This window comes from Phasianus colchicus, chromosome 7 (assembly GCF_987193195.1).
Source record: "Phasianus colchicus chromosome 7, bPhaCol1.hap1.1, whole genome shotgun sequence".
Lineage (NCBI taxonomy): Eukaryota > Metazoa > Chordata > Aves > Galliformes > Phasianidae > Phasianus > Phasianus colchicus.
The window spans coordinates 24,240,973-24,268,969 of record NC_143442.1 but is presented as its reverse complement, the minus strand read 5'-3'; the positions used below and the strand labels follow the sequence as shown (position 1 = coordinate 24,268,969).

General features: G+C 42.6%; 1 protein-coding gene across 5 annotated transcripts in view; it reads right to left on the bottom strand.

The window, feature by feature from the left end:
• The window catches only part of PARD3B (par-3 family cell polarity regulator beta), a 373,510-nt gene extending 346,418 nt beyond the window's left edge, over positions 1-27,092 (bottom strand). For 4 of the 5 annotated variants that reach the window (XR_016468331.1, XM_090144152.1, XM_090144153.1 and 1 more), the window contains exons 1-2: positions 26,917-27,090; positions 9,710-9,811 (exon numbers count right to left, since the gene is read on the bottom strand). Coding sequence is in view for 4 of the 5 variants with exons in the window: in XM_090144152.1 (XP_090000278.1) it covers positions 9,710-9,811; positions 26,917-27,036 (222 nt within the window). In the remaining variant the exon portion in view is untranslated. Of the gene's footprint in view, positions 1-9,709; positions 9,812-26,916 lie in introns of all 5 variants that reach the window. The other variant, XM_090144157.1, reaches the window with a different exon arrangement.
• Positions 27,093-27,997: the final 905 nt, after the last annotated feature.

Genomic DNA, 27,997 nt, shown 5'->3' with positions numbered 1-27,997 from the left:
TTAAATAACTGTTTGTCAGTCAATCAAGCTTCTGCATAAAGGTGGGAGATAAAACTTCTAAACCAGAGGTCAGTCATTTTGGAACAAGCCATTAGGAATAATGGTAAGGGAAGGGAGAGAAAAGCAAATGCCAACTACTTCCAATATGAAATACAAGAAAGGTTCAAGAGATTTCAAGATGGGTTTATACAACACAGAAGAAGTTTAGACTCTGCTCAGAGGTCCACTCAGTACGATTCTAAATATAAGCAATTCAGTGCTCTGAGTTCAAGATCAGGAGCAAAAGGAAAGGGCATGTCAAGGACAATACTCCCCATCATCACTGATGGTGTCATTTTTCCATTAATACATATTGCTTTTGTGGATGAAAGTGTAAGTCAGGAAAACACCTTCCATTTTTCTATATTTCAATAAAACATACACATAGAGATTAGACGAACCAACAATATACAGTACATGCAAAATCAGAGCAGGAGAAAAAGCAGTCATGTATGCACCATGATGAAAAGTAAGTGTGAAAGTAGGAATAAAAGGATACCAAATTTTCTTTTTTAAAACAAGCTTATAAAAGAATACTTTCTACTCTACTCATGTCAAGCAACACAAAGCTGATTCTGAGGAAGAAGTTGTGCAATCTTAAAGATCAGCAAGGTTTTAAAATAAAAACAAGCAAAAAAAAAATTCACAGCCATCACTTAATTACTCATCACTGTTTTGAGGGGCAACAGCAAGAACTTCAGTTCCATGCAAGGATTATTAATAAGTCAGCAGGTAGTTTTAAAGGAGTATAGATCTGTTCTATCTCAAAACTAAATCTATCACCCCCTACTATCGAAGTTCTTCTCATAATGTATTTCATACCTACTCCAGCAGTTTGGCTTCAGTGCCACAAAGGTGCAGCAGCACATCCTGTTGCTGCATTGTTTGTTCATCTCATTATCATTATTCTATACCAGGCTATGGGAACCCCCTGATCATACAGTTTTTACGTATAGCTTTGATTTTTATGGGGTAGATATTAAGATATAAAAGAAAGATTGGGAAATCTTCCTTAAAGACTGAACATTAAACGATCTAAGTAACATGCCATCTGAGAAAAACTTTTCAGAAGTGCTAATAAGAAACGCATTAGCACCATATGAAAGACTCCTCACATTTTGAAGTTATAAAACATTCAAATCAGGAAAATCTCAGTACTCTGAAATCCACTTCTTTGATTTCTTATCAGTCAGCCATGCCTGTGTAGTCCCAGGAAGGCAAGCAATCAGAACTTGATGTACCGCTAATAGGACCTGGGTCAAGCTAAACCTAGCAGTTTAAGCTTAGAACCTCAATCAGCAGTAAATGAAGACATTTCTTCAGCAAAAGAGCAAGTCTTCATCTTCTCTAATGGAGGTTCTTCCAAAAAAAAAAATGATTAGCAACTTGATTGCATTAACCTGATTGCGAGATCTACCATAGTGTATTTTATTATCCTCTTGAGAATTATACCTTAAAGTTAAAAATGCACTGGAAAAAGTGTATTTTTCTTCTAACCACACTAATTACCACAATTACTAGAGCCTGCTAAATAATCATCTGAGCAGAACTTGAAATAATCAAAAAGTTCTTATTTAAAAAAAAGACATATGAGATTGATTTTTTTTTAAAAAAAGGACAGTAACAAAAAAGGCATAATTTATAACTATATACTTTTAACTAGTAAGAAACCACATACCACATGAAGAAGTACAACTCTGCAAAAACAGTGGTATAAAGCCATGTACTATTTCTATACATGACTATACGCTGCTCTGGGAAGCCACATAACGCAGCTGCACACCTCATTGACCAGTCCTTTGTGCATTTCCATCCTACATTTTGATTGTTGCTTGTTTTCAGTTCCCTTTTCAACAAGACGTAATAGAAAAAGCATCCACAAATGAAGCCTCCAACCAAACTGTAGTATATAGGTCATTCCCAAAGTAATGCCTCCTTTTTATTTCCATGAAAGCTACAACAGATTCAAAGAGCAAAGTAAAACAATTTGATAGAGCAAATTCTCAGCTACAAAACACTATTTTTCAACATAGTCACCATTAGCTATGTGTTTTCAGCACTGATGAACAAGAACCTGCATGCTGTGCTTATGAAAATCTGCACCAACTGAGATGACCCAATATCAGCACTGCTGAAACACACCACCCACTGCCTCACTGTGCTCACATCCACTGCTTGATCTCTAGAAACGTTCAGCAGCTGTCAATGAACGTCGATATGCGCCGCTTTTTTCCACAGGGAGGAATTCAATTCCACCCCTTTGCTTCATCCACACTTCTATGTCAAACTTCATTTTGTCAGACTGCTCCTCTGCTGCCATCTGTCACACAGCAGCAACACGTAACAGGATATTAGCTGGAAGGTTCACCTCTACTGCCATGCCACCAACAGCCACCTCTGATGCTGTGGGCCAACACAATAAAATAGGATGCATTGCTTTTGGAGCAATCCTTGTATACGTACATCAACTCCCGTACTTATTTTATGCATACAGGCACTGTGATGTGGCTCTAAGTCTGTAAAACTGAATCCTCTTTAATAAGCTAAGCAATGTTTGACCAGGTATCTGTTCTTAAAGCAACAACCTCATCTTGAAGCACATTGATAAGCCTGAAGTTTACTACAAGGAAGCTTCCACCAACCAGGACCACATGATAGCATAATTGCACACAACGTAATACTACACTTAAAAACAGTTATTTTGGTGATTACATTAAGGAGTTCTGAACTTCCAACCTATGTGGATACAGTTCTTTAATTACACAGCTTGAGAACCTCATCAGCAAAACCAAATGAGTTGGATTTCAGGAGCATTTTATAATCTTGAATAATGCATGGCACCTCTGCAGCAAGAAATTAAAAACAAACGTCATAAAAATGCAAAGCTTCATAATCTGTACTCTAAAAAACTGCATTACCAAAATAACGTGTTGCTTAGTAGGTGCTAATGACGGCGATTTTTTCTCCTCCCTCTGGCACTCACAGCTCAGATCCCGCTTCAGGAATAATCAGACCAACTCCTACCAAAATACCTTTATGCCTGTGTAGGTATGCAGTGGCTCGCATCATTACTGCAAAAGAGTTACTAAGCAGATATTTTAATCTCGGTGGCTCAAAATGGCATAAAACCTTTTCTTTCTGAAAAGTGTGCATTTGGTTTCATTACTTGTTATAAAAAATAATTTAGAAGAACAAAAGGAAATACAAAAGGGCTGCAGCTTGACTGGCCTGCACACCATTCCATCACCAGCAAGCACAAAACTCCACCTTAGTTCAAATGGTCTGCAAACCAAGATCTGTTTTTAGTGACTGCCTCCCAGTGTGATTTCAAAATAAACAAATAAAAAAATACAGCCAGCTCTACATAAAGCCTATATAAACTCAGCAGGTTTCAGCAAAATGGGTGCGGTCCTCCAGAACAAATCCAGCAGTTTTAGGAAAGCCCAGGACTCCCGAGTAGGAGAAAAGCCATCACTGCAGTCAATACAAAAGGACAGCTGCTCTGTTCTACTCCATCCTGCTTCAGGGTTCTCCCTGTATCTCACTTCTTTCTTCCATACTTTAAGGCTTTATTCACAGAAGTGTTTTCATATTTCCATTGCACAAAACTAGCTATATTTTAGTAAACAGTACTGTCCTGTTATTACCATCAACTGTAAGAATTTCATATCCCAGCTACCGACTATGGAAAATCATAACTGGAACAGCATACTACAAAATACTTTACAAGGAAGAAACAGAATGCTCTGAATGTACCAAAGCTAAGCACATCATGCTTTTGGAGGTTGTAATTACACTATTTAGAATAAAGTTAGATTTACTTCAACCTCTACCAACTTAACACTGGACAGAAAAATGAACTACTAGCTATCCTTTTTGGTAACTAAATGTTAAGACATGCATATCTATAGGATCTTGTTACTGACACCAGAAGATACAAATGCAAAAATCAGAAGCAGGAATCATCAAGTACCGACAAATATTCTGGCAGTTACTACACAGCCTGAAAAGCACACTTAAAATCAACATTAAAACCAAACCCAAAAGTACAACAGCTCTTACATGCCAGCTTTGTTATTTTTCCCTACCTTAGAACATCCTAAGGCTTTGATGCACTAATCCCTATCTCACCCCATTACCACAAAGGAACTGATGAGCACAGGGACTGGCTGCCCCTGGACTGTGGTTCTCTCCAGCAAGGCATTCAGACTCACAGAGCACAGCCAGATCTCTACCAGTAGTGCTAAGTATCTCAAGTCTGCGGGGCTTGGTTGCTGCAACCAGCCCATGAAAACATGTATATCATAACAATAATGTGGTCCTGGTATTAAAAACTAAATGTCATAACAATGCATGCACATATCAAAAACTTTGTCCAGAAGCAGCAAAAACTATCTTTCCATTTTTCTTTCCTTTAGCACATGCTTATTTTTGTGCAAATTTTACGAAAGATAGCATTTGAACTGTAGCACCAGTACGGACCAGTCTGCATCAACTTCACACTTAAAACGTCAGCTCTTCATTACAAGAAACTACCGTCCTTAAGTTGCCTTCTGTGCTACCAGACATATATCCTACATACTTACCCTTAGCATCAGAGGACATCAAACAAACAACAAAACAACCCACCCACAGCCTCTCCAGGGAAGCTGAATAACATATGACAATGTGAATAACACTAGAGCAGTCTGCATAAAGGCACCGCAGCATTTGCTTCAACAGCTCTCAGCTGTAACAAAATCTTACACAGCTTACCTTGTTTTTTTCTGTACCAGTGTAATATACTGCCGTACAACACACTGGAGTTTTCCATTCTTCATTCTGCGTTCCAGTTATCAGAAAGTTACAAAACCCAAGAGAAAATACTAGACAGCTCAATTACACAGAGGACTGGAGCCCAAATTAAATTGCTCTATTAAGTATGCATAATTGGTATGGAACAAATATTTGAGTATCAAACCGCACCACAAAACAATGGGTGAAGCCTCACATTTTCAGGCTGCGCTGACCCACTGGAAGCTAACATCTAAGCCAACATCAAGGCCCCTGCCACCGCCTCACAGGGCAGTTTTCAAGGCAGCAGTGCTGTAGCTCCCTGCTGAGAACTGTTCCCTCAGAATTCCACAGCCCGTTGGTATTGTATTTTATTTTAGCACAATTGAGATACTCCCTCTCCTTGCCTTTTTATTTTGACTTCATTTTGCCATTTATCAACCTGCTTGTAAAAATCGTTTCCTTCATCACCTCAGGTACTCTCCAGCAACACCTCCCTTGCTTACATAAAAGTTACTTCAGTTCTGACTTCCTTCTCCATTTAAAGAAAATGATGGATGGCAGGAAGAAAAAATGGTCCAAAAGTGGAATCACCTCCACATAACTGTAATAACTTCTCACCCTCAAGCTCACCATCGCCTTCCCTCTGGAAGGACAACTTGGCAGCTCTGCAGAATTCTGCTCGGTTCACAGAACGAATGCAGTGCAAGCACAGCAACCACTGAGCACTTAGTGACTAGCCTGCCTGGTAACAACAGCAAGTCCAGAAGCTGCTACAAGAAAACACGTCTGAAATGCTTGAAGAGACCTTTCCTTTGTACAGTTACATCTACCCTGGAAGTCTACATTCTGAAGCCAAGCTTCCTGTAGTTTTGCTGAAGCAACCTCTCCAAATCAAGCTCCATCCACAAAATGATCATGCTTTCAACTCTTGACTGAGACTAGAGCCGCTCACAAACAACCCTGGCTAAACTAAGGGTTAAGAAGTGCCTTAGCATCCTCCAAGACTACACGGCACACTAGTTATTTCAGTATCAGCACAACACTAACCAACATCATCACACCCCCTTTTTCTTCAACCCTTTAAAAAAAAAACCAAACAAACAAGGCAATGGACTTGCTAACAAACAAGGCTGCAGGGAGGCCAGACATACTGCAACACCCTCAAGGCTGACTAGTGGAGATGTTCTGCCAGCAGCACTGATCACAGAGCAGTGTCCTCCCACATAAGTTCACCAGCTTTACTGGCTGAGTGGCAGATACTGTAGTACTGCACTTCTGTCAGTGTTACTCATGCTTACACGAGGAGCCCTGCCAAGGTAAAGCAAATGAATACTTGACAGAAGGCCACCACATCCCACTTCAGAAGGGCTCTGCTGATTGCAGCATACCAGAAAGCCTGTTTTATTTGTCTCTAGTCCCATCAAGATGTGAACTGCTCTTGACAAGTTAGACAGACAACTTTATAGGAAAAATACAGTTTTTATATAGAGAGAGGACTGTTCTGCTCTTGAAAGTTACCAGAAGTTTAAACTCTTCTCCTATAAACTAAGCAAGTTTTAGCTTATTAACACGTAGCTTCACTACATCCTTTTGCGTGTTTATGCACATTTGAAAATATGACTCTATATAAAATGGAGGGAAATCTAGATGGGCACATTACATTTATACAGTTAAGATGTGCCAAACTGTACACAGTGATACCAAGGGAAATGTTTAGTCTTCGCTTTTGGTACAACAGAACTTCTCCTGTGGCATTTTTTTCCTCAAATAAAAAAAGTCATTTCCAGTGAGAGATCTGTTTAAATAATAACATACAAAAAAAAGGACCCCATTTACAGCTTCAGCTCATTAAAACCAGACAATTTAAACAGCCTCTTTTTTTAATGCAGAAGACAAAATTAGATTTTTTAAGTTCATCTATCATTCGGAGCAACCAGGACATAAACAACTTGGCTAGCCAACTCAGTGAAGACAAAATTATTTTAAAACTATTAGAGGCTTGCTTTGACACTCCATTCATACCATGCATTATTGCTATGGCAGTAACAGCAAGAACAGCTCTTGCCATAAAGAACAGCCCAATCATTCACTTATAATACTAAATTAGGCTTCATTTATATGCACATAGAAGTTACCTGCTCTAGCATGCATAGCCAGGCAGCTAGCCGCTATTAACTCCATCTACAGTGCTGCCAGTTATCCAGGTTTTAATTAATTGTGAGACCAAGAGGAAGACAGGAAATCAGGAAGAGCTCCTTCCCAGCCAAGCCACAGGCACCCAGAGCCTCTCACCCTGCCCTCCATGGCCCCCACCAGTACCGACCCATGGCAATGCTTGGCTGCTCTCCTAGCCAGTAGCTGTGCCTCCTCACCTGCCTGTTGGTAAAGAATGTCAAGAACCTGTGAAACTCAAAAGAAATTACATCTGACAGCTTTCCCTGGTTCCCTGTTTTGTTGCTACAGTGAAAGAATTCCAATAGATTAGCAAGTGCATTTTGCTTCGCAAAAACAGTGCTAAATTACTGCCATCAAACCATGATCTAGAGCAGATTAATGCTCAAAGAAAATGAACCAGTTAGTTCAGTCTGGCATTATAAAGGAGCTTGATAGGCAGCAATGCCAAACAATTTTGTTTAAAGGCACAGAGGTTAAGTTAATGCTTATTTTATGTATAGAATGACTGACTTTGTGAGACTGCATTAGTGCCTTGGATACACAGGAAAGGATGACAAGGACAAGAGAGCAACAAAGCTGCGGCCCGTTCATTCATCACCCCGACAGACAGCCCTCACCAAAGGGAATCAGCACACAAATATACCTACCAAGGATCATTTCACCTATTTAGGGACTTTACACACCAAATTAGATATCAGTTCTATTAGATCTCAATACCTCAACTCATTTTTTGCAAAGCTTAAAGGTCCTTTAGCCAATATACTCAGCTGGAATAGGCCAAGGCTCAAAGGTTAATAGGACACAATAAAACTATTAAAAAGTATATTTGTAGCTCTTTTATAGGGCTCATTCTTCTTTATGAGATCATGCTACGTGCCTACAGGTTTCTCTATGCCAACAGCTCCAATACTCTGGAGATGCCATGGCCCAATTCCACTCAAAATAATATTTTGACCTCTCAACCAGCAGTCTGGTTATGTGATTACATGCTTCTTCTCCCGTTTAAAAACATATATATGTCACTGCAGCTGCTGCTGTTCAGCAAGTCTTACATACCACCAGTTCACCAAGGCCTTCTGAAGAAAAGACAACAGCCACAAAAAGCATCACTTCGAGCCACACCTGCATGTATCTTCCTTTTGTGTACCACGTGTAATTGAGGCATCACAGGAAGGGAAATTGAGAAGTTTGCTGCATTCCTAAACCACCTCAGAGCGCTCCAGTGAATAACGTCCTGCTTTCCTGGGCTCCTTCCAAAATGCAACCTCAAAACCATAGAATCCCACCTGGCATTCTTATAACAGAACATGCAAGAACCTGTAATGTGAACTAGAAATTTCATCAGCAACACATTCTCAGCCACAGTGATTCCCACTGATAAAGAATAGTACAGCTTTGGGAACAAGCAGAAAATTGGATGATGTATCAAATATCCTGCAAGCTACTGCTCATATTTGCATGAATGTGTGTCCGTATTTCAAATAGAGGAAATCCTGGGTAGATGTGTTATTTTTTTTTATTGACTGATGACACCAATAAGCCATTTCCCTTAACTCCGATTATTTGATTTTATGACATCTTATGCCTTATATAGCAGTGTTAATCCTCAGAAAGCAATCATTAGCCTCCAAACATCACCAGAAAGAAAGCTGTATGATGTTTCAAGCACACTTTCAATAAATATAGTCAAACAAGAAATACTAATTGGACATGAAAAAACACCACCACCACAGCTTCTCTGCTTTTAAGAAATTCTCATTAACTGTCACTAAGTACCTCTTAGTGGTACTGAGAAACTGTATCCTACTAACTGTGACCAAAATGATGCACCTCGTATTAAACCATTGAACAACCAACAGCATGCAGAACTTGCATTTGTCTGCAGAATTATTTTTGAGTTCATCAAGCATATGGCAACTTATGTAGACAAAGCTATTTGTTTGAAGCTATAAACATATACCACATTTAGATCTTCAGTTTCAAGTCACTAGACATTTATTCCCTCTGATTTTTTACAATAAAACAGCTAAGTATTATCAATTATATTCATCCCCCTCTATGCTGAAAGTCACCAGTTTCTCAAGCTAATTATAAGAACATTAAAAGGGACTTGTTTGCATCTATTCCTTTACCTAGAAAGGACACCTGTCTCATTTGAATGCAGAATTGGATCTGAATTACAGACTCATAGCTTGTGAGATTAATAACTAGTCTACTTAAATTTTCATTAACAAATCACAGAAACTCCTCCTGAAATGCAACATATTTGGGACAGCTGTTACTGTCATCATAGGGTTTGTCCGTTTATTTTGTCACACACTCAAGCACAACATTTGAATGATTCTTGAGAAAACTTAATTCTAAGCAGAGAAGGAGATCAAAGACATTTTAAGTGGCATTAAAAAAAAGATGTCATGTAAAATTCTCATTCCTTCACCAATATTTTCATACAACAAGAGGAAACACAAAACTGCTTGAAAAAGTTTTAAGTTCTACATCAGCTGCCAGACTTCTCTAATTATCTTCATGGCCACGGTCATGCTTTCCACCTCTGGTCTCCAGATTGGAGAGCTACAACACCTACAGGCAGATGTGTTTCATTTAAGAATATTCAACACACACCTCATTTGCCACAGAGCCAAGAAATTAGAATGTAGCATTAGTTATTTGAAAAGACACAGCAAAAAAAGCAAAGGTAGTGTTTTCATTCCAGCTCTACCTTATCTTTGTCTTCCACAACATCTGCCAGCACATCGTCAGGGTCCAGGATTCCTCCATCTGTATACTCCAGGTGGTGAATATTCACCCAGTAAGTTGGATCCTGTAAGAGAGAAACAAGTTTTCTCAACATAACCTCACAAGGTTTTATTGCCAACAGACAAAGCAGCTCTGTATCCCACCTCTTTGCCACCAAGGTGCACGGAGCTTCTCCTAAAATAAAAAATTACTGAAAAAAGAGGAAATTAAAACTGCAGACATAAGACTACCTATAAAATACTACGCAAAAAAAGTTTTAGAATGTACACTTGCATTGCCTTACACACTTGGATTTTTAAATTAAATACTTAGCTATTGGACAGTGCTTACATAGTACCAAGCTCTTTTCAGCTGCTTATGCTGCCTTGCCAGTGAGGGGTAGAAGGGGATGGTCAAGGCAGCTGACCCCAATGGAGTGAAGGGATATTCCATGGCATGAGCCATGGCACCCAGCAAAAAAAATGCTGGGGGAAAGAAAGAGAAAGGAAGGGCTGTTCAGCCACGCACACAGCTGTTGCTATGCCTGTTCCTCTTATCTCAAAGCAGGAGTTTGCTCACTTCTATCTTTCCACTCCTCTTTGCCATCCCACCAGGGGGGAATGAGAGAGTGGCTGTGTGAGGCTCAGCTGCCTACCAGGGCTAACCCACAACCCTTTTACCCCCCATGCTAGTTGGAGGGTTAGGTATTCATGTGGGTAGATGACAGCCACCTGACAAAACACACAGAACATCCCTATTTTATCTGAAATTTACCCTTAACTACAGTTATTTCATTTTGCGCTGAAGCCACCCATATGTTAAGCAGTAAGATATTTCTTTTTTTTTTTTCTTTTCTTTCTTTTTTTTTTTTTTAATTTTAGGTATCAGGCATTCAAAACTCTAGGTTTTAATAGCAAGTTCTCATCTCTGCAAAGTGATGGCACAGTCAAATATTGCAGCTCAACACTCTATTTTTAAAACTCGTGATTTAATTATTTTTCTGTACCCACAAAATTCCTAAGATCAAAAGGTAGAGAGCAAATGTATCTCTGTGCAGCGAGCACGCAGGTTAACTTAAATCCAACAATTTACATCATGCTCAAACCTTGTGAGTGTCACTTGACCCTACCAATAAACCCACTACACTAGAAGTTTCTCTCAAATCAGAATGTATACCAATGGCTGCAGACGTTCCTCCTGAACCTTTTAACTCATGCAGTCACAAAAGGTGTTCAGAGATATCAATACTGAACCAACATACTTGTTAGCCACAGAAGTTTGTCTAACTAAGAGAAGTGAGTTTTATTTTTGCCTCAAAATACACTACAACCTGTTGTAAGTATTATGCCATTTAAGAGTCCCATACAGAATAGAGCTGATGTGAAAGAAAAAAAAACAAAGAGCTGATTGGAACGTTTCATTTTCAGTGTTTGCTTCTATTTGTGATTCTGTGGCTGCACCAACCCAGATGTGTCTTTGAAAGAGAAACAAAGGAAAAAAAAGAAGTGTAAAAGCTGCATTGTCCTAGTAGAATGCAGCAAGTTGGCAGGAAACAAGCTCAAGACAAAGGGCCACCCTAAATTCCATCGAGCTTAATGAAATCCCAATCTTCCTTTTACTGTAGGCCACAACAAATACAGCAATTTAGTGCTTTTGTTAAAGGCCACATGAGGAGAAAGTGAAGTCCAGATTAGTCTGCGAGAGCAGGAGACGTCATTCCTCACCAATGTTGGAGCAACTAGCAGCTTCAGGAACCATTTTTTTAACGGAAAGGAACAACAAATCGCACTAGAATACAAGAAGTGAAGCAGAACAAGATGCACGCGGCTCCTTTAGCAGAAGAGCACTTCCCAGCGAGGTGCTGTTCCCCCACACTCCGACCTGGACACCACATACAGCCACCTCAGCTCTTTGGGCTCAGGGACTGCCAGTGACAGCAGCCGCCAGAATGCAGCACTGCCCACCTGCCCTTCACAGCCCGGTTCCACATCAGTACTTCTATAAACCTCGCCAGCACTTCATCCCTGAAGGTGAGAAAACAGCTGCTGGTGCAGGCAGAGAGAGGTCATCCTTATGGAGTTTGATGAAGCAAATAGTAGCTACTTGTAGATAGGCTCGGTGGAGCAAGTTAGCACACAGCCTCTCTGCAGTTACAGCCATAATTCCTCTGAGCAGCACAACCCTCACCCAGTCCAAAGAGACTTGAAAGCACACAGCTCCCCAGAACATTGTCCAGATCAATAAATCTAAATGAGGACTTAAGTTCCCGGTGCCAACAAAACCAGACCTTAAGCTTATCTCATTAAGCAGCTTTGATCACGAATGTTCTGCACGCACAGGGGCCCTTTCTTCCACAGGAAAGGGCAATCAGTGCACAGTTTATTACGCACTGCCAGACATTTCTTCTGCAAATGCAGTTTTGTCATATCTCATACCTGCTTTGCACTGCCTTCCATAACTGCAGTACTTAGTGTATGTATGCTCTGCCTAAAGTAGGGAGAGCAAAGAAACCAGCTACTAATGAACGCAGCTGGCTTCAAATCCACATATCTGCTGTCTATCTGCTCCTGCATGCTCTCAGTGACACGAATGGGAAGGAATCTTACTATGCTGCATGTAACCTCCATACAAAATTTTAATTAAGGTACACAACATAAACATCATCTAAATATTTAAAGGAAAAACATGAACGAGTCACTCGGTACAATGCGTAGCAGCACTTCCTACATGAATATTAAACAGTTACAGTAACGTGCATTTTACCTTAAGGCTGCAAGTCATGTCTGTGTTCAACATCAAGCCACTTAAAAGCTGTTCATCATCATTTCCTTTATATGTGGGAGAACACTTTAGGAATTACTATGCAAATATTTACCAAAAGATAAATTAAAGCCAGGTCACATGAATACACACATACAATGTAGGCAGAAGTGACAAATTTAAAAAGTGGATTTCATGTTTGTTGTCACAGAATCTGAACTGTTGTCACCATACACAGTGCCTCCAGTGCTCACATCTAAAATAAACTCAGTAATTCTTCTATGCATTTGTTTCAGTCAAGAGTAAACATTCAAGTGAAAGATCAATCGCTCTAAGACACTCCCATTTGCTTTATTATTTAAATACACAGATAAAAACGTAGTTAATATATCAAAAACTTGGGAGGACCATCTTGATTCCTTCCCCACACCCATGAATTTAGGTATTAAAGTGTCTACTTTTCTGAGAACTAAGCAACTTACTTTACAAATGTTGATGCTAATGTAGCATATCTCAGTCTTAATGAGTGAAAGAATACTAACAAGTTTAAGCACATTTGTGCTGGTCCATCAATAAAAGACCACCACCTACTGATCTCACAGTTCATCACTGTATGGTGCTGTTACTTGTCTTTAGCAGAATACAATCTCTAACTTGAAGTTTTTTAATTTGAATATGAAAAAAATGCAGAAAGTAAGAGAATGAGTCAGTAAGACTCCATCCAGGGTTATTTCTCAGGCTGGTATTTTAGAAGCACCTCTACATTAATGTTTCACTAGAGCAAATTGATTCCAGCGAAACACAGCATGAAAAAGGAGGTATAAAAAAAAAAAATGAAAGTCGCATAAAGCTGCTCCACAAGCACAGAGACAGAATGAACACCAGGTCAAAGTCTGAAGGCAAACAATGGAGTGTGGCTATGGTGCTTTCTGCCATTGAGACAGCATTAAAATAGAGATTAAGAACTCGCAATCACAATATACTTCCTCATGAAGGGGACATTTTCAGTTAATGCCAATGAGAGAGAGAGAGAGAGAATGTTCTACCATTTAATCATTTTATATTGTACATATATTGCCATGTGATCTATTACATCCCAGCAGATAAGTAGCTGATGATTTCTATGAGCACGATAGGCTAGGTGATGCAGCACCATCCTAGCCAAGAAACACTATAACCCAACACTCACAAATCACAGCAGGCAGAGCTGACTACAAATGAGATGAGGATGGTGGCAGTCTCAAACTTAAAGCAACCCCAGCAGTCACCTGTTTGCATCCCACAAGCACCCCCAACCAAGCCCGATGAGTCCCCTACTCAGCATTTCAGCCAACCACCAGCAGCTGGGCCCCTTCACCACTCATACCAGAGATGGGGTTTCAGTTCCATGGGAACATTACTATGGAGTTCCCAAACACCAACAGATGATCAGTTAAATTCCAATTTGGAACCCTTCAAAAATAAGAGCATTCTGATTTGATACTGACAATCAATGAACGTACAGATGTTATAGTTACGAGATGTACCAGAGAGCTTGTCCACGCTGATTCTTATCTGAATAAGAACTAATCACTAAGTATGTCCCACTACCTGCACATTACTGAATACAACACAATGTAAGGCAACATTACAGGGCTGAGGGGTCACATAGCCCACACCCTTCCACTGCACTCCAACATCGAACATTTATGAAGTGTATTTCAGTGAAGAACAAGCATGCAAAACAAGGACAAAGCTCTCTGGATACATACATTTAGAAAAAGAGGTCCACAAAGACTGCAGCTGTAAGAACTATGACAAAATAGCCCCAGCTGAAACTGAAGTGCCTGGTATGCCAGGCTTTGAATTAAAGACAATCCGTGAGAATGTAATTAAGAAATGCAAACAGATTTTCATTTATAAACTAATGTCAAGTTAGCTGAGAATGTTAGTTCAAAGCATTCAGTACACCTACAGACAGCAAAACCAAAGGGCTGGCTGTAAATTCATACAGCTCAGCTTGTTCCTAACTCTACACTGAAATATGCCAGATGCTGAACAAAAACTGATGAAGTGCTCAGCAGCTACAAAGAGAGCAGACACCACTTCAGTCCTGCATCTAGATACTATCTGAGATTATTTTATTTACAACTGTTTGGCTTTCCTTTGTTGAAGTGATTAATGCATTCGCAGCTGCCCTAGGACCGCTTATCAGGAGCCCTCAGAGTTCCAAATGTGTGACTGAGTAACTGCAGACTCCTATCCCCACAGCACAGAATACAAATGCCAGTGAGACAATACAGAAGATCAGGTATGATTACATCCTCTAACACCGTATCATATACACTGAGCTTTAGATAAACCTCAAGTAAGGGAAAAAGCCAGCAGTAAATTACAGAAGCATATCCTTAATTCCACATGGAGAGCTATAACACATTCTTTTTTGAGAGAGGATTTTTTTTCTGTTCCTCCCAAACTCATGCAAGGATTTCACAGAAAGTAGCACCACAATCCTAACCCCTGCATAAGGCAGGCGCTGGGGAGCGTGCTATAGGGCCTGACTCACCTTCATGCCCCAAAAACACAGCCTTTAGGGCCAAATTTAAGTCCTGGTGCTGGAAGTGTCCTAAGACACCCAGGGTAGGTTTCAAAACCAAAAGCACTTTAACTATTTGGAGATGCAAGCTGAGTGCCTTTGAGGCAGAAGTTCATTGCTGCATTACCACAGAAAGAAAAAAGAAGGGAATGGGAATAACAGATGAACTTAGAACAAGTTGTGCTGGGACAAAAATAAAGCATCCTCAGCCACCCAGGTGTCGGAGCAAGGTCTGGACCAGATGAAGCTGATACATGGCAGTTGGTTCTCACATGAAATACTAAATTAACCAGGCTGTACTTCTCAGCAGCAAGAAATACTGAGTTAAGAACATTCTCAAGGCACAAAGAGCCGGCAAGCACTGCCAAATTCCATAAAGATTAGTCAGCTGTACTGGTTCCGGCAATGGGATGCAGAACACACAGGCTGTGAATAGACCAAATGACCTCTTAAGTGCATTGGCAGAAGTAAGCGTTGGAGTCGGGCAAGACCCAAAGATAATCCTCTATTTCTTGAGGTCAACTTCCAGCTTCACTTGACTGAAACACAGAACATCCCAGAATTAATACCTCATCAAAAATTTATGCCATAAAAATGAAGTGGATATTGGCTAGTTCAAAGACGACAAAGAGAATGAGGCTATTCATTCTGTCATACAAACTCAATACCACGGGTGTGCAAAAGGGTTTTCCCCTCCCTTAACAGGAAGTGCAAAAAGGCGTCTTCCTCCCTCTCCTCCAAATACCTTCAGGGAAATAGAATCACAAGGGAGTAGGGATGAAAGAGTTTTGGAGATTTACAAGGATAGAGAAGACCTCTTCCACACTAACAAAAACACTGTCTGCTCAAACATGAAGAATGACGTGCATCCCAGTCACTGATCTGGGGCAGCTTCCTCCAACCTCCTGAGCAGGGTGGTCTTTCCAGATCTGGAAAGAGGGACGTGCACCTAGCAGCATTCCTTTCACAGTTACAGCCCAGCACAGCCCTGTAAGGAGAAACTTCACACAACAGTCAGTATGAAAGTTGACTAAATGCTCTATTTGCATATACATTACAACAGTACAGAGACAGCATCACAGCCTTCTTTTATTTGCAGTTTGATGCCATTCATCACTCAGACAGATCAGCCCGATGTACTTTTCCACTAGCTAACTTGCTCATTCTTTTAGTGTATGTGAGTACAGTTAAGGAGCCCTAACTCCATGTACACCATGCTCAAGCATCTGCAGAAATTACATTTCCCTGAGAAATTTAATGAAAATATATGTGAAGAGTCTACAGAAGAGTATAATGTAGGTTTTTTGTTGGGTTTTTTCTGTTCCACGAAAAATGCTCAAAGCTGATCAAGTGATAGGGATGCTTTATCACAAGTATATACTGACAGCAGTACTTGCAGTGTAACATCACCTTCTCATTAACAGAGACTATTATATCACATTTTCCCAGCTCACACATAGACACTGGTAGAGAGCCCATGACCGACAGGTTCAGCCACAATGTGCTGTGTTCACTGTTAGGTGTGAAGGCTTTACAGCAGAGTAATTGGACCTACTTCTGCTAAGTGGTAGTTCTATTACTATACACCAGAGCCTTGAAAAAAGGAAGGACACATGCAACAAAGCAGTCAATTCTCATTTAAAAGAGGCTAGCAGGTAAAGAAATAGTCATTGTGCTTAAAGGGAAAAGAAAAACAAATAAGCCACTAACATCAGAATTTGCTGGTATATTGGTCCCTTAAGGTTAGTGATTTGGCCTTCTATAGAACCTGCAACAGTTCTGGCCGCATTATCAGAAGTCTCTTTTACACTATATATTCCCTTAACAAAGTTAGGCTCCAAAACATAAAAACAACGACAAAAAAACCAAACCCTGAAAATTCAGTCATCTTCAGCAAGATTACAACAGTATTTAACAGTATTTAACAATTAAATCATCAAATTGTAGTCTGCATCTTTGAATATTAACTTACACGTGTCTAAAACCATTATGTAAGAATCGTACTTCACATTCACAGCTTAACAAAATCTAGTTTTCATTTTCCTTCCCAGTTTAAATAAATTCCTTCCCTTGTGCTCATTCTTCCCGCTTACAGTGCACGAGAAGTTTCAGTTCTGAAACAACACTTAAAGAATGCCAACAGTTCACTACAGCCTATTTCAAAGCGACCGTACGCAACGTTACGTGGAGCTGAGACCTGCGCTCTCAAGGCAGCTACCAAAACTACATCCTGGATTCTGCAATACTATCAAGTTGGGTTTTATTGCTCTGAAATCCCCACTGATACGCCAAACAGTTAATCTCTAAGCACACAATGCATAAAAGGGTTCATTTCAAACCAGAAAAATGGAAGACACTTATAATCACCACAGCATTCACATTTGAATGACAGCTAAACATAAAGACACATCAAGCATTCAGCCATCTGGAAAGAAGCTGGGATTTTTTCATATTGTCTATTCTCAAACCTTTAAGACAAGAGTCAGAGGTTGACCGAGACTTCCATTTAGCGAGATGCTCTTTTCATATCTATAGCCATTAATAAACTGCAATACGAACAATAAGCCAGGCTTCTCCACTTCCTCTGAATTCAAAAGATGGTTCTGTCATACCAAGATAAACAATGTGTGCATACTGCCAGATGTATGTTACATTTGAAACATCTGAAGTTCCCCAAACAGACCTACCTAGTGCCATGCTCATCCCTTTAAATACCAAGTATTTAACAAAACGACGACAGTGTGAAAATATGGCATTCTTCCAGACAAGAAAGCACACACTGGCAACATCCATAACTGCAAAATTCACGTGTTAAAATCTATATAACCAAAGTGGGTATGCAGTCCATACTCCGAGTTAAACAGCAGAGTTAAAAGTTGCTGGAAGAAAACAATAAGAAGCACCTTGCAAGATAGCAGAGCCCCAGACAACAAGTCCAACTTTAGTGCTGCATTTTTCAATGCTGTGCGAAGGGCATAATTAAAAAGAAAAAAGTACACCATACATACAAAAGCAAGTTACCTACAGCCTTCAGGTTCTGCCCTGTTGCAACTACTTCCCCAAAACACTAATCCTATTTAGATGGAAGATGGTCCAAACCACCATTTTCCCTGCCTCATAGATTACAGGGATGACACTGGCACACTCCTATCTCACCCACCTTGCTTCAGGTTGAAGTAAACAAAAGGAGGAACAGCTCTGACTGATTTTGCTCTTCCAGCAGGCTCAAAAATAGGGGAAAAATAATAATAATTAAAAAAAAAGGATTGAACACAACAGTAATTGTATGGGGAAAAAAAAGACTCCAAAGCAGTGTACTTGAAATGCACAGGCCATGAGTGTTCTTTCAAGCATTTCTGAGCTATGCTGGGTATTTTGAGCAAAAATTAATTCCTACTTCTGCTATTTGGAAAGCTAGCAGAGCAGTTCCTATTGGAGTCTTTCAGGTCAAATTACCCAAAAAATTGCTCCCAAAAACATTAATACAGAACACTTCATCGGGTTTTCGAGTGCTAATCTTTCTGCCTAACACAAAGAGTTGTCACTGATCATCCATAATGCTAGTTTTTCCACTCCCACAACTACCTTTTCCCCTACCTTTTTCCACAGGCACATAAGCAAACCTTGCCTCACAGCTGTGCTGCACCAAGCTGGTGTCTGTGCACAATGTCAACACATCAATGAACATTCCTCTTTTTCTCATCCAACGTAACCATTTCAGATTTCCAGCTCTTCAAGGAGTTTTCTTTTTGCACATTATAATGCCAGAAACTCTTCAAACAGTTGTTCAGAACACATTTGGTACAAGCAGCAGAGGAAAATTAATTGTGAATTGGCAGCAGCTAGTTTTTTTTGTATGAGCATCATTCAGGGGGAGCTGAGGACATTAACTCCCTTTAGTCCCTAAATATCTCAGCAAGTCTTTCCCATGTAAACCTCAGTTCTTTTCTAATTTTCCATTCTTTGGCCAACGGTTGAGGTTGAGGTACCAGAAGCAAATGAAGACAGCCAAGTTGCCAATATCAGCTAAAAAATGCTGTAATGTTTCTTTAATAAAGGAACCACTAGGAACTGACTGAACGAATGTAGTACCCAACTTCTGGGAACTATGCTGATAAAGAATCTGACATCAGTGTACTGCTGGAATCTGCCCTACAGAACTGGAAGCTGAGGGGTTGGATTTAGCGAAGAATACAAAGACAATTTCTGCAAAGAAAATCTCAGCACAGTGAGTATCCCAAAGAAAAAACAGCTGAAGTTAATCAGTCAAAGCAAAGTAGGCCATATTTTTGGCAAGCTAAAATAGACCAGATATTTCCTAAAGTCAGAAAAATAAAAAAGAGCTTGTAAAAATGATCCAATAGATTGTTGACAACCAACTGGCATTTATTTTATTAGAAAAAAATTATATGTTAGCAAAAATCATTATTAGAGTTAACAACTTTTTAGCTCAAGATGAGTGGTTTGGAGTTAAACTGCATTTTCAAGAAGAGTTCACATCTGACTGATGGAATAATGTCTTCATCTCTCTTTCCTGTGGGCTTAAACAGTCACTGATTTTTTTTTTTTTTTCCCCAATGCAAGCCCTTTGGAGGCTTCAGGGAGCCAAAAAAAAGCCTGCTATATCACTTTGGTTTCTATACAGGCTTTAATCTGGACTAATTCACAGTTCAAGACAAAAGAAAATAATTGATAAGAAAACTGATTTAAAGAAGTAATTAAGACACTGAACACAAGACATGAAGATTAATTTAAAACCAGAAGGTTCAAAGAAATGTACAGGTGAGATTCAGCACGGTCACCTGTGCTGTACTGCAAAACCATTTGGAGCCACAGAACCCCATCTTTAAAGGGGAATCCTAAGCCAGAAAAAAAATGAAGTCCAGCCATCCAGCTGCTCACCTCCACCCATCACACAGAACCTGAGATCCCATGTACCAGCCTCCGCTGGACTGCAGTCATTTATCTTCCTGCCTATCTGCCATTCATATCAAAAGGATCATCTTTATGACAGCCTGGAAGAAGGGGCTTCATTCAAGAACTCTGCGGTGTTCTTTCTCATAGCAGAATAATCAGTGAAGAAGAGCAACAAAGAGGCCTCACTGTGGCAGTAGCTGCTGCCAGCACACATCCAACGAATCCAGAGGACGACATGCCCGAAGCACCCAATGCAGGAGTATCACCAGGAGCAAACCTGAGCACTGAGCAGGGCCACAGCACCTGCCACAACAAAGCAAAGATGTGAGCTCTGCATGGAGATACTGGCAGCACAGAAATTACACATTTGCACCAGATAGTAAGGCAAACTTTGATGACAGATTGAAACATTGCAATGGTTCACTTAATGGAGGTGTCTATAGCAGAATCACTATGCATAAGAAATAACCACTTACAGAAACAAGTCTCACATATTTCTTCTTTAAAGTAAGGCTAATGAACCAAAGAAGTTCTATCCAGTGCATTCAGTAATTTTGTACAAAATAAAGTTTGCTGCACGTGAAAGATTTTGAAGTAAAACTGCACAAGGAATAAATTACTGGTAAGTATTAGAGAATTACCACAACAACATACGAGGAGAACACTTTAATTAAGGGAGACACTACATATCATACTGGACAGTCCTTCCCCAGAGGTCTTACAATGTGTCAGTTCACTAAAATTTGCATTAGAAGAAGCATCTTCAGTTTAACAGTGTATTTAGGGCACTGCCTGGGCAGTGGTATTTGAAGCTTGTTTCCGACAATAAATGATTCTCAGGAGCCTGTCTCATCTGGTCAGCCAGTGCCCAACACACAGTAGGTATATCCTTATGCTTAAGCAAAATTCAAGAGTGAAATACAAAAATCACAAAGCAGAATCTGTTCTCAACAATACAAACTGCTCAATTCCTTCAAGCATCAGCACAGCCATGAACGATGGAACGCAGGCATCTTAATATGGAGCTGGAGGGAGTTTTCAGTAATGAAGCAATAGGTCTTCATGCCTTGGAATGCTGCATTTATGACATTAGCGTCATTAGGAAAGCCTAAAGAATGTCATGCTCACTGGGGGAGGAAATCTGCTGCTTCAGTAGCAGGTGTGAGATGGCGCAGCACAGCACAACCCAACTGACTTACCATACGGAGTAGCTAAGGAGGAAAGCAGCCACATAGCAGTAACCCAGAGATAAGAACCGCGTCCAAAAAAACAAAAACTTTGGGTTTTCAGGAAAATACCAACAGAATACAACCCTCAATTTCCCAATACTTAGAAAGACACTAAAATGGGATTTTATGCAGCAAGCAAAAGCATCTCTCAGTGCCATCCCATGCCAGAAGGGATTTTTTCTAACATCAAAACTGTCACGCTGCACAGTACTTCCCCAGCTGGAAATAAAGATATGAAAAACACTGTTTGGGGGTTGAATTTCTTCTTCACTTCCCTACAAGACTACTCAGAGCTTGTGCACATATGGGCAAGGAGCACCAGGAATCAGCCACTACTGAGGACTTCAATGGCTTCCATCCACAGCTGCTTTAACGCCCACTTAGTACAAAATCTTTGCTGTGTCTCAAGCGATAACAACTGATAGTACTCAGAACTTGATAAATCCCATCTGGAAGACAAAAATGAAAGCTCTGTGTTATCACACAGACTGACGCCTGACCTGCACTATTTCCAGGAGGAGTTACTCTCATTTTGCCTACTGAATTTCCACTAGTTTTACCCAGCTCTATCCTTTAGCAAAGCTTCTGCCCTCGAAATTAACATCAGCTAACTTCATGCTTAGCCAAAAGCACAAGTTACTGGCAGCAGTCTGCTTCCTAAAAACAAAAAACAAAAACCCAAAGGCATCCAACAATTTATTTTTCAAGTTACATAAGTACACAAAGTCTTATAAGACGTTTTGTATGACAAGTCCGACTTTCAGTCCAACAGCAGTTTTTGTTTGGATTATAAACACCTGTTCAAAAGAGAAAAGGAGATTGGAAATCTACCAAAAACTCATTACATCAACACTAATAGCTATGAAGCAGTACAGAAGCAGACTACAACATTTTATGCAGAATTGATTAAAAAAAAAAAAAAAACACCACCACTTTTAACTCTCAGTGGTTCAGAATCACCTTATAATTTAATTAAATAGAAAGCCACCATCAGCAGCTCATATACAGTTCCCCTTCCCAACATGTATGTAACACTCCTGCATGGAGGAACACGATCAATGTGTGGCAGGTATTCAGCAATAAGCCCGCAGCACACTGCTCAGAGCATTAAGTATTTATACAGCTCAAAGGACAGAGCTCCTACATCTTTGCCAACTGATCACAGCTATAGCAATCCAATTCTTCCGTGCTTAAACTCATGATTTCTTAACTTACAAATCTGAAGGGCAAGTGAAATTAGCAGTCTAGGACAAACAACTTAAAAAGCAAGTTCCAGGTCAAGAGCATCTTGGTTCCTGTGAAGCCATCGCTTCAGAAATGCTCATAAAAACACACTGCGAAACTTATTTAAACTATGGAATGGTTTTGTTTTGTTTTGCTATTATTTAAACTAGGAAAAGAGCCTACTGTAATAGCAGGTTCTGTGAAACTGCCATTTGACTGCCTAGGCCACAAACAAAGACACATGCCAGCTCTGAAAAACTCCTACCCTTGCTTTCACCTGCTCCCCTTCCAAGACTTCAGCATCTCCACGGAGTGGCAAACCAGCCAACCACAGAAACGCACCACACAGTCATGCTGCAACAATGAAACAGCTAAGAAAAAAACATTTGTCAAAAGTATCTCCTGCACAATCAATGACAGTTACAAGTAAGGATACAACTCCTACCAAAAAAAAAAAAAAAAAAAACCCTTCATTCTTCTGTCACTCCAAAGTTATTTCCAGTATACATGAAGTATCACTAGTATGGTTAAGTCAATAACAGTGTTATATAAAAGATTTTGAAGTAATTGCCTCCTTCCTTTTCTTTACCCTGCCTACTCACGTGCACTCCTTTTCTGGACATGAGTCAGTTGCCATCAACTCACACAACTGTAATGGAAAAGCAGCGTGTTGAGTTCTATTCTTTTTTAGCCTGCTATCATACCAGAGAAACCTGAAGGTTCTCACATACACCTGATATCTTCTGAAGAAATAAGTTATGTTTCTGCAAACATTTTTGTAAGCATAGAGTTCTGAGTAAAAGCAAATTGCCATTTCCCTCTCCCCCCACTCAGCGTTTTCAGAGAAACTGCAGGAAGAAAACTACAGCTCTGTCTGCCTGCTGGCTGATTTACCACAGCAGTACATCACTGCAGAAAACCATCATGTTGTGGGGCAGACAAGAATAGGGAGAAAGGAAAAGACCTTCTTTTAATTTTTCTTTTTTAGTAAGAATGAGAATGTGATCTAGACAGCCGACCTGCAGCCCTTCCAATCCATCTAACTTGGGAAGACAGCCAATACCATCTAAGCAACTCACCATTTTTTCCTCCACTCACAAACACATCGTTCTCAAATCAACTCAGCCACTGTTATTACTGCTTCCCATTCGGTCTGGCTGCCAACTGAAGCTACCATCACCACTGCAGAATCAACTGCTGGCTTCTGCACAGCCTCTTCAGTGGAAACAAACACTCCAATGCCCAACACAACTGTTCATCAAGCCCACGCAAGACAGTCCAACTAGTATTTGACCACATCAGGCCTCCCAACAGGAGGCCCACAGACATGGAAACTGCACTCACTTGAGCAAAGAACCCTAAATACAGAGTTCAATACAGTACAAACTACCAAGTGCTCCCCAATGCACCGCAGAATACCGAGCTACTAGAAATAGCAGAGAATGGGCTGACAAGGGATCACTAATGCTGCTGGATCCACCTACCAGCAGGAAGCCTGAGCGCACACACTTCCCAACAGCAAAAGTAGATCCCAACTTGCAGATTCCATCAAACGTCACTGCACTGAAACACCTCCTGAGATGAGACACTTCTCTGAAAACTTATCTACAAGCAGACGATTAACAAAATATTTTCTTAAATCCAAGCCAATTCACATCACACAGTCCCAGAGCAAACATTCTCTTAGTTGATGCCGTCCCAGCAGAGTTATATTATACAGAATCAGAGATTTGCCCATTCAGAACTACAACAGTACCCTAAAAATCACTGCTAAGATCCAAAACAGCAAAAAATAATCAGTTGGGTTCTTCAGCTGCAACAAAGGTCCTGTATTTTGTTTCAGTTAATGGCAGTTATTGAGCTTTCACAATGAAATTTCACCAGGAAATCAAACCGTATTTGCTGAGAAAACCCAGTAGAGGCTGCAACAAGCCATTGCTTGCTGAGTTCTCAGCTATTTACCAAAAGTCTCATGGAAATGCAAGACTTAGCCATTTGTTGTCTCAACAATGCAAGTGTAAAGAGGTGCCGAGTACTGTAAGTCTATCACAAACAGAAATGCAAATACCTTACAATATAAGTGAATTAATATTCTAATCTCACATCTTCCCCTTTACCAGACATGAGAAATCCATTGCACGACTGCAGTGTAATAGCAAAATTCTGCTTCCAGAAGAACCCTTGAAACACAAAGCCTCTCACACACATTTCTGGGGCGTTTGACAGTACCAAAACAAAGACAAAATTCCCGACGCTTGTATCCTAGCTACCTTCTTCATTTTTCATTCTGCAGCTATGAGGGATGTTCCAATGTTCCTTACACTCATTTTCCCATTTTCCTGCCTTCTCCAAATACTTCAGGCACTGTAACAATAACATTTTCCACTTTGTTTTTTAAAAGTTGTTAACGCTCAAAAATTACATAAAGCACACCAAGTGCCAACAGCAACAGCAGTATTCTGCCACAGGAAGCATTCCAAACATTCTAAATATTTTGAAAAGGAAAACAAATCTTCAGTTATCTTTCACACAAACCTGTTCGTGCGCCCACACTGCTGAACAGATCTCAGCTGATTATCCTGAAATTCCCTGGGTCTCCCATTCTTTGAGAGTTTATGTTGTAGTAACAAAAAATCTTTAAGTTTTGAACATTTAATCATAGAATTAGTAGGGAAAAAAAAAGAAAATAGCAGAACACCCCACCCCTTCTTGTCACACCAGCTAGAAACACTGCAGAAGGCAATGAGATGAACTGTTTGTGGAGTGAGCATGAACTGTCAAACCAACCCCAAATTTTAGCTCTGCAAAGAGCACTAACTCCAGACAATGTTTGATGAGATGAGACAAAAATCAATCTCCTTATCTTCTTGGCTAGTTCCACTGCAAAATGTGTAGAATACAGAGCAATTAATCAAAGCATTGCCAAAAAAAAAAAAAAAAAAAAAAAAGGCAATAAAAAACACCTGCTTAGACTTCCAGTGAAGAGGGAGAGAGAGAGCACATAAGTCACCCAACTTTTACTGACTTGAACTAAAACCTGTTCTGTATTTCTCAGGTCCTTAGGCTGCTTCTCTCCTCCCTGCCTCTCTGCAAGTCCTGCAAATTCTGGACCAGCACTGCTCAATGCAATCAGTGATTTCTGACCACATGGGCCTGCACCTACTGCACCCATCCATGATGCGGAACGGGGAACCAATGATGTCTGAAGTGTGAACTGCAGCCTCTGGCTGTCCCACTCAGGAGACTGGATGTTTCAGACCTCACATCCTCTGAACATGGCATAACAGATGGCTGCTGAGCACGAAAATCATCATCTGCTACCACCTGAATAACAGACTGGATACAAAACCTTCAGATACGTTACACTGCACATCCCCTGAGGTGCTGGGCTTTTTCCCCTATACACTGACTGCTGAGTCTTCTGGAAAAGGCGGCACCTTGCCTACAAAAGCAGAGATCCTGCTGTCCCTTAAAAACAAACAAACAACAACAAAAAACACCAAGAAGAAAAGAAGAGGTTGTGGAGCTGTGGGGACAGGCGAGGTGATGCATTTATACAGAAGCTTTTTAGGCCACCTTTCAGCTGCTGCCATGGCACTAACTCCAGGCCTGTCACAGACACGGACTGAGAGCAAACCTGAAATTTACACATTCACCTCAACCATAACGGTGGTTTCTGATAAACCCCACTCCTGACCGATGGTGAGATGCCCATCTCCAAGCTTTGAGGCACACATCAGCACACATCGCACCAACTGTTGACCGTAACAGCACGACAACACTACCAAGGCTTTGCAGGTATTGCGCACACACAGCATTCACTGCAAGGTCTTTATACAAAACGTGTCGGGCTGTAAACGTGAAGGCCACCGAAAGCACCGCAGACAGTGACCGCTACCAGCTGTACTCAGCTGCTGGCGATGGATCTAACGCATCAGTAGAAGTTTCCCTCAGAACAAACCTGCAAAGCAGAACGAGACCGTTACTCCCAGCTCCATCCCGGGGCCGGCGCACAGCGACAGGCGGAGGAGCGAGCAGCCCGGGGCATCCGGCAGCGCCCGGTGCAGCCGTGCCAGGCCTCACGAGGGCCCGCGGCCGGCAGGTCCCGCGCGCAGCGCCGGGCCTCCCACCAGCTGCCTCTGCCCGGGGGGGACAAAGGGAGCGTATTTTTCCGTCCCTCGGCACAACCCGAGAACGCCTCGCACACGCCGGCGGTCGCCTCCCGACGCGGGCGGCAGGCGCGGAGCGGCCGGTGCGGGACCGCACGGGTCGGAGGGACGCGGCGCGAGCCCCGTTCGCGTCCGAACCGAGAGTTTGTTTGTCAACACGCGGGGCGAGAACGCGACGAGCCCTCGGGCACCGGCACACGCGGCCGCGGCGCCCCGCCGCTCGCCCGGCCCCGGCCGCACCCCGCGGGCGGCCCGCCCGGCCCCGGCCCCGGCCCCGGCCCCGGCCCCCGGCCCGCGGCCCGCCCCCCGCGCTCACCTTCTCCCGGGCCTTGCGGTAGCGCTGCAGGGCCTGCTGGGTCAGGTCCCGCACGCGGAGCCGCCCGTCCTTGCAGGGCACCACGATCCCGGTCCGCCCGAAGCACACGGTCACTTTCATCTCAGCGCCGCGCCATGCCCCGCCGGCCCCGCCACAAACGCGGCCCGGCCCGGCCCGGCCCGGCGGGCGGCGCAGGTGCGGCCCGGGAGCGCCGGCAGGTGCGTGGCCCCGGCCCCGCGGCGGGGGCGGGCCGGCAGGTGCGCGCGGTGCCCCGGGGCCGCGCACGGGCAGCGCCGGGAGCGAGGCCGCGGCCGGCGGCCTCCTTCCGCCGCGGCGGGCCGCTGTGCCCGCCCCTCCCCGCCCGGCTCCTCTCCGGGGAGGCGCGGGCCGAGCCGGGCCGGGCGGGGCGGCCCCTCGCGGCGGGGCTCGGCGCGGGTCGGGGCGGCGCGGCGGCGGGCCGCGAGCGAGGGAGCCGCGGCGGGGTCTCGGCGGGGTCTCGGCTCCCCGCGGGATGCGGCCGCGAGCGCCGCGCGGGCCCGGGCACGCGCACGGGGTCACGGCACGCGGCCGGGGCGGCGCGGGGCTGCGGCGCGAGGCGCGGTGCGCGGCCCGATCCGAGCGAACGGCGTGCGGCCGCGGCCGGGGGTCGGGCCGGGCTTAGGTGTTGCACCGGCCGGCGGTGGGCACGGCCCCGAGCTGCACGAGAACGAGCGGCGTTTGAACGACGCTCTCGGGCGTAGGGTTTGGGTTTGGGGTGCGGAGCCGGGCGTTGGCTCGGTGGTCCGTGCGTGTGACCCGAGGAGGGACGTGCCGCGACCCCGTGGCCGCGCGGCCCTCGCCGTGTGCAGCAGCAGAACGAGCCGCGTGCAGGAGCCCGCCGCCCAGCCCTCACCCGCCGCGATCCATCCCACGTGCTGTGGTGCGGGGCACAACGCGACATCCGCTCTGCTCCGTTCAGCGGCGCACGGACGCGCAGCCCGTCGCAGCCACAGCCCCTACCTTGCATACAGCAAAGCAACAGCGCAGCTTGCCCTGCGTCCTGCGTTCCCTGCTCCGTGTGGTGCTGTGCAGGGCCCCGTGC